The following is an 8,152-nucleotide window of genomic DNA, read 5'->3' on the forward strand; positions in this document are numbered from 1 at the left end:
TCTCTCTCTCTCTCTCTCTCTACTATACGAGTAGTGGGTCCTCCGTTCACCTCCCCTCTCGACCCACTCGGGGCCCCCTTCCTTCGCTGTGCGGATCCCTCTTTCCATCCTGCTCTTGCGTCCCCCTTCAGTGTTGGTTAGGTCCTTTCTAGGCCTGCTTTTTTATCCCCCACCTACCCTCCCCACCACTCGAGCCACAAGGTACCTGAACCCGCAGGCCCGCGAGGCATTCGGGGGGCCCGCAGCACCAGCCAGTTGGGTCTCGACCGCGCTCCGTTTCGCTTAGTTCGTTCGCTCGCTCGCTCGCACGCACGCTTACTCACTGCTCCTTTCCTCGCGGCCGTGCTCCATGACTGTATCGCACAGGGTAACGCGTCGCCGAAATCGGAAGCGAGTCTCGTCGCGCGAAGCTGGTTGCACGTTGTACTGTAAACGTTCGACCATCGTGTCCCCATGGTCCCACGCGGAGACGCGCAAATTCGAGGAGAACCTGATCCTTGAAATCCCGCGAGTCGTGGTGGGGGAAAGTGAGTGTACCCACAACGGGAACTTGTCGTTCGAGGCCGAGTGATATCATTGGCCAAGTGAATCCGAGATTGTGTTTTCGACATTCCTCCTCTTCTTTTCATCTTTTTTTATCATTCTGTGAAGAAGGACACGTACACATACACATACACACACCTACAACTATACGCGTATACAAAGTGTAGTGCACCATGGAGGTACATACGCACCACTACAGCACGATTACGTCACGGATGAATCAGATTAAGTGTTTCCCCGACATCAAGACGGAAATCAAAGTAAGCGTTCGTTTATTCTGCGAAATTTTTGCGCGCAGGCAAATGCGCACGCCTCTCCGAGTCGTACATACATACATATATACATATATACATACATACGTACCTACATACACACATACACACACGCATACACACACTCGTTGATGCAGTAATTAACGCATTCGCTCATATTCTATCCCCGATCTTAGTCGAATGAATGTGTTGTTGCTGCTGCTGTGCGTGGCATATCATGTCCGACTGATCGCATAACTGCACGAGCGCACATTACCACCCGAATGCGCATCGCGAGATTATCTGGTATCGATGAATAGCAGATAAGCATGCATAAATATGTTTCGTCTTTATCGCCCGAGCTCACGGTGCTAGAAGAAAAAGGGGAGAAATTACAGTACTTGGATTAGCTTTTACATTTTGCTCTTGCCCCTTGATTCGTTAATCCAATCTTCATTCTTCCATTCTTAATTCGATCCGGTGCTAGAAACGGGGCCGTTGAAAGCCTGAGACGCTGGTGCACGTGCGCAATAAATAAACAAAAACTCGGTTGTTTACAGTTCACGAGAAAGATCCAAGTACGGAGTCGAATCGTTTCGATTCCTTTTTGTTTACGAGTGCTCGTTTTTGTTCAATTATATTATATACATACACTCGTAGCTTTGTTTTCCGCGGCTACACAGAGAGAGAACAAATATCTAAGAAATAGTAAATATTTATTTGATGAGTACCAGCAAACATATTTACTTGTGCCAACATAAAACATTTTTCAAATAGGAAAATGTACATTTTCCTAAAAACGCTTAAGAAAACCTTCACGAAAGCGATTGTTTATTCTATTTGAGTTAACGGTTTCAGATTTAAAAGTAGATATGTCATTAGTACCCACCAATGAAACGTATTTACTGTTTTTTAGGTATTTTTTTCTCTCGGTGTACACGGGTCGGAAAAAGAGCGACAACAAATCGTGTCAACGGTATCGTTCAGGTAGAGCGAGAAACTTCGTGTTCTCTGGAGGTCCTTGTTCCGTATTTTGTGTCGGATTTTTCCTCGAGTATCGTGAAACCGGGGAATCGCAACGAATGCAAACAACAAACGCGCCCGTTTACGACGATTTAACGACAAATCGGGATCTCCGCGGTAATTTAATATTGAGCAACATTGTACGAGGCGAAATTAGCGAGTAAGTTGTGAATCCGGTGGGCGAAGAGTTACGTTCGCCTACGTGTGTTTGCATAATCACGAGTGAGCATTCATAATAAGCGTGCGCGCGCGCGCGCGTGCGCGTACTTAAGACGCCGTGATGATTTAGCGGCCGTTAATGACTTTCTATTTCGCATTAATTGCCGCGATGCTTGAATTTCTATTTATAACGAAGTGGAAACGATTTCTAAAAGCGTGTTGCAACTCGCGCTCTCTGCTATACACAAACTTCGTACAAATGCGTTCTACAAAAATAGTAATCTTATCGCCGTCGATTATCGCAAAATTACCTTCGCATTTCGCGACCAATCTTCCTTCGCCACACGTTACGTCGTCGCAAACGGAACAACCAGTTCCAACCGACAGAAAATATCGTCCGCTTCGCCGTTTACACCAAAAAGAAAGTCTCGTAACGGAATCCTCTTGTACGCTCAGAAAAAAATACTTGGAAATTTATTCGGTGGGATATAAGATTTATTTCTGAGAAACAAAATTCATTTTCAACGGAATAAAGTTTATTTCTGTGTGACGTAAATTATTTCTGCGAAATAAACTTCATAGATTCTCACGAGTAAATTATCGATTATAGAATTTCTCACGAGTAAATTATCGATGGTTTCTTCCTCAATATACACGAAGACGATATTATAAGTCTTTTTTTTATATAAATTATTTTTATTTTGCTACTATGTTTTTAGTAGTCCAGCAATAGATTGTCAAGTAAGGTCTGTCTTGCTGAGGAACATAGTAAATTCTGTTGGAAATGTAGCAAGTGCGTGTTTAATAGCGCAATTTCAGTTCCTAAAATGTAATACATAAGAAATGAAAGGACAGTGATTTATTGTAAAATGTTAGCCTATTCCTTGGACACAAAATCCTACAGTAATTTTTAATACAAAAATCTCTCCGTGTATATGGTCTCAAGAGGATTCTTCCAAAACTAAGAGGAAGATATTCCAAGCATATTATTCACCTCCATTAGAGGAGAAATAAACCCTCTCGGCAAAAGTTTAAAACATAGGATAGGAAACAGGAACGATTAACGGCATCTTACAACTGTAGTTCCTTTTTTTTGGGATGTTGGAATAGTTTCATAGGAATTCTTTTAAGACCATAACAAGAGAGTTCCGTCAAGGATGAGATTATATATCTTTTTCGGGCGTACGAATCTTAATGTTGGCGGCCCGCAATGCCAGCCAGACAATTGACCGAGCGAAATGAAATTTTGCGTTGCAGCAAGAGGGAGTTCCGAGCGCGTCAACGGGTATTCAGCAATGCGCCGGCTGCGGCGGACAAATAGTAGAAAGATGGCTGTTGCTGGCGATGGATCGGTACTGGCACAATGGCTGCCTCAAGTGCTCGTATTGCGGCACGGCATTGGCAGAAATCGGCCAATCCTGCTACACCAGAAGTGGCATGATCCTCTGCAAAAGCGACTACAGACGGTGAGTCGAGTGTTTAATCTGCATGAGTGTACGGTCCATAATCGGGCGGCGAGTTCCCGAAAATGCGATCAATTAATTCCCGGAGGGAAAGCTTCTGCAAACGGAAAGATGCAAAATTTCTGCAAAATAATTTCTCCGCGAACACCGTTACGCGAGCGCGATCGACGGAACCGCACGATTTTTTTCTTTTTTTTCTCTCTTTCCTTGCGCACTGTCTGCTTATCGCCGCCGAAGAGTTAATGATAGCGATATCCACTCGTGAATAAGCTGAAAATTATCGCCCCCATTAAATTAGGTGCGTCGTCGCGCACGGCAACGCAACGAACGACGTTGCCCGCACTCGGTGAGTGTGTAAGCCGGCTTGGCCGGCGGGCGCACGCGCGGATCCGCGCGGAATCGCGTCGTCTAATTTCTTGAAACTAATAACAACGCCCATCGTTTCGTTATTAATAATAAATACTGTTATTGTGCGGCTATTACGGCTAATTTATCGTGGTACTTGGCGGCGCTCGCTCGCGCGTTTATTCGTTCGTTCGTTTATACCGTGCCGGGATTCCTGGGAGCCAATATCGTGTAATCAACATTCCTCTCGTGCAAAATAGCCGCGGACTAGGAAGTCGCCGTTTTACCGTCGTATCTCGCGGTCATATTTGCCATCTTTTTTTTTATCTCTCTCTTTCTCTGTCTTTAATACCGATCTAATACCCTCCGCCGCGGCGTTTGTGAACACGTCGAGGACAATGTTCGCGGGCAACACGACGATCGAGATGTCCCCAGAAGGACGCGAGTCTTGTCTTTCTCGCTTAAAGACCCAGAGAACTGAAATCCCATAGAATGCGAGCATGCAAGAATGTAGAGAGTTCGTAGGAATATGACGCCGAATATGACGAGGGGGACGTCTCGCGATACGGTGTGAGAGTGGAAGAACGCGCGAACGCGGCTACGAAGGAGTCGAAAAGAGGGTGGCGCTCCTCCTGCGCGCTCTTCCGTTGGGTGAAGGGGGCAGGAAAAAAGAAAGAATCATCGGGACGTTTATATTTAGCGCGGTCGATCTTATCTCGGAAAATTTACGCCTCGCATTTACATTCGCTGGTCCGATTGAATATTCTCCGTGCATAAGAGTATATCGTTACAGCGATAATGAGCGGCCTGGAAATTTATCTCGATACGATTACCGCATTACGCTCGGTGCAACGCGCGCGTGTACGCACGCACGCACGCACGCACGCACGCACGCACGCACGCATGCATGCACGCATGGATGCACATACGCGAGCACATCTTTGGTTCCGATCGCTCATCGATGAACGAGCGAGCGAGCAAGCGCAATTCGAAACTACAGCCATCGCCGCGGTCCGCGCGATGAATATGCACCTAATCGGCGTGGCCGTTCCAAATTTAGAGGGATTCGAGGTCAGAGCGCAATTTAATGAGAAACAGACGCTGAACTTAGTTAGTCCCACCGAAATAGATCGGCACAACCTGGCCCGGCCGCGCACGTACCGGAGGTAATGGAACTGTCAGTCCTCTTTTTTTCTCTCTCCTTAGAGCCCGCCAACCGGTTATATCCGCGCGAGAGCGCGCGCGCGCGCACGCCGAGTGACATTTCTTGCGTTTTCACGCTGCAGTTGAGCGCGCTGCGCTCGTTTGCGTTTCTTACATTTCGTAATAATGCGACGGCGGCTGTCTAAAATATTGTTGCGCAACGCGCGAACTCGGCAGACGCGGTTCCGTGTGATTGTTCGCGCGTAGAACGGCACGGCTACGTCACGGGTATACTTGAAATTCGTCGGTCGGTCGGTCGGTCGGTTGGTTGGCCGTTCGGTCGGTCTTTCCTTATCGCGCGATTGCTATTACTCGCCCGTAGCGCACGTACGTCCTAATCTGTTGGCATAGTCGAGCGATTTGGTCCGGCCTAGTATCAATATTTGACTACGAGGCGCCTCCGTTCTCGGGACGACGGGTCTAGCCTCGTCGTCGTCGTCATCGTCGTCGTCGTCGTCGTCGTTGTCGTCGTCGTCGTCGTCGTCGTCGTCCTCCTCTATCTCCCGGTGGACATCGGCTTGCTTTCTTTCTTCCTTCGAAAAATCGGATTCTTGCAAACTGCAACAGAAAACGAAAGAGGTGGGGAAGAAGATTCGTTTATTAGGCGCTCTAAGAAGCATCATCTCAAGCGCATGAATTGAGATTGTGTACACTCGTGGACGGAAAGGTCATCCGCGTAATTTTTCGGATGAGTTTGTGAACTCTCCGCCTTATCCAGTGGGGGAATTCTCCCATTGAAAAACGAAATCTCCCACTGGACGAGACGAGGAGTTTACAAACTCACCCCAAAAATTACGGACAATCTTTCTATCCACGAAGGTACACAATATAGAATAGAACCAGTGCATAGACATGCTAGTAATAACAAAATAGATGTGCACAATACGGAATACTTAAGTATGGAGAAAATACAAAAATACAAAAATACAAAAACAAGAAATAGATATGATGAGAGGAAGACAGAAAAAGAGAGAAATAGCAAATGTATGTTCACCCCACAAGATTGGTCTAAAAAGGTAAGACGTGTGTTGAAAAGGAAAATGGATGACAAGATAAAGAGAGCCGTCTCACGAGAGGTGTCTGGAGGATAATGAGGCTAAAGAAGAGACAAAGAACATTCGATTCGTGCTTGTCACGAGGTTTCCGAGAGCGAAGAATTAGCGGACAAATACGCAAACGGTCGTATTTGAGGGTATGACGCGCGTGTGGTGTATCAGAGGCTTTCGCTTATGATCCCCACTTGAGGCAACGGCACGCGCTTCCGCGACCGCGCATTCAGTGCGTCATATCACTCTAAGCGCTTTATACCCTGCGCTGCGGAGCTTTACAATCAAACTACCGTCGGAATTGAAACCAACCCGGTTGTGTCTCGCAACACCATCGATGTCGCCCGCGTTGCCGCTACCGCCACCGCCTCTCTCGTCGAAAAGAGAACGACGGATGTATATCCGCACGGACCCAGAGAGAGTGGATAGACAGATGGATGGAGAGGATAGCGCGCGCGGTGCGACTCGGAAAGATAGCGCTAGCGAGGAGGTGGGTTCGGGGGTTGAGGGTGAGGTGAGTGCGAGAGAGCTAGAGAGTGAGAGGAAGAGAGAGAGGGAGAAAGAGAGAGAGAGAGAGAGAAGGGATGGCGGTTCGTTTCTTTTGGATTCAAGGAATGTTTCAATCAGTTTGATTGAAGGGCTGAGCCACGGCAAGAGGGTAAACTCGATTTACAGCCGTGTAGGAGGGAGGGATGGCGCGGTGGACCAGGACGAAACGGAAGGTGAGGGAGAGAGATAGATAGAGGGAGAGAGTGAGAAAGAGAAAGAGAGAGAGAGAGTCGAAGAAGAGAGAGAGAGATAGAGCGTAGTCGGGGGTGGCTGGTGGGTGCCACAATCACCGAGATGCGTCCAATCACCCCCAGCCCCCAACGCCATCGGGTTTCGGGCGTACGGACGGCGAGGGCTGAAGGGATCGAGGAAAAGGGGAATGACAGAGAGAGCGGCCAATCATCGCTCGGCTTTCCGCTGGAGCGACGTCGTCGTGATGCTGGTTTGTCCTAGATGTGCAATCAGACGGCTTCCAGCCCTCTCTAGCTTGCTCCGCTGGCTCCTTCTCCCTTCATCTTTCTGGCCGAATACCAAATTCCAGCAATTTGGTAGGTAGGTACTTTGTTGAATCAACATGATTGGGCTTGACGGAGCCCGGCGACGCGCCATACCGCGCAGCGCCGCGGCGACGAGCGACGCGACGCGACGCGACGAATCGACGACGACGACAACGATGTCGTCGTCGACGACGAAGGAGAGACAGACCCGGCTCTCCCGTAGTCTTTGCGACTCTTTTCCGAAACGAGCGAAACGCCTCGTCGATGATCGCGCGGGATCCTGGTCCGCTTTTGATTTTGATTGAATCGGAGCCAAACTCGACCGGAGCCAACAAACAGTAACGCCAATGTGCTGTTGGCGTAACCGGCGTCGGGGGCGCACAGCTGGTTGATAACAGAAGGGTAGAAAGAGAGAAAGAGGGAAGCAGAGAGAGGGAAAATAGAAGCAACGTAAGAAGGAGAACAAGCGAGCGAGCGAGCAAGAGTGATAAAGCGTGTATTTCACCGGCATCGATAATAACGACAATGCGACGTTATAGAGGGGCGAAATTAATAGCGGCGGTAACAGTAGTAACGTTGATAACAACGGAATAGAGTGAGAGGGAGGATCGCGTCTGTCTCGATTGCGTGGGTGCGAAAGAGAACGCGCCGTATTTTCCGCGCTCGATTCAGCCCGCATTGCAAGCGCGCGAGCGAAGGAAGGAAGGCACGTACGGTAGAGAGACGGTAGGTCGCCGGAGGTGCTGAGGGAAACGAAGAGAGAGTAAGAGAGAATAAGTATGTATGAGTGAGAGAGAGAGAGAGAGGGAGCGAGAAGCGCAGTGTGAGGGTGAGTTGGTGGGTGGTTGGGTGGCGCGGCAGCAGCGGCGATAAGGGGTTCATTAGAGGCAGTTTATTACTGCCTTTGAAGTCTCTCGCGTGTTGCCGTTAAGTCGCTCGATATCTCGTAATATCTCGCTCTAATCTCGCGAGGAGAAGTTAATTGCTACCTTCGCCCCCGCCACCTTCTCTCTCTCTCTCTCTCTCTCTCTCTCTCTCTCTCTCTCTCTCTCTCTCTCTCTCTCTCTCTCACC

The 8,152-nt window shown here is 48.6% G+C and overlaps 1 protein-coding gene across 2 annotated transcripts in view; it reads left to right on the forward strand.

Annotated features, from left to right (window-relative positions):
• The window catches only part of LOC116850614 (thyroid receptor-interacting protein 6-like), a 153,500-nt gene that overhangs the window by 105,909 nt on the left and 39,439 nt on the right, over nucleotides 1-8,152 (forward strand). For both annotated transcript variants that reach the window (XM_032829113.1, XM_032829112.1), the window contains one exon: nucleotides 3,234-3,442. In XM_032829113.1, coding sequence (XP_032685004.1) covers nucleotides 3,234-3,442 — 209 coding nt within the window. The remainder of the gene's footprint in view (nucleotides 1-3,233; nucleotides 3,443-8,152) is intronic.

Source organism: Odontomachus brunneus, unplaced genomic scaffold (genome assembly GCF_010583005.1).
Source record: "Odontomachus brunneus isolate Ranch 3 - 2012 unplaced genomic scaffold, Obru_v1 Obru_scaffold_150, whole genome shotgun sequence".
Classification (NCBI taxonomy): domain Eukaryota; kingdom Metazoa; phylum Arthropoda; class Insecta; order Hymenoptera; family Formicidae; genus Odontomachus; species Odontomachus brunneus.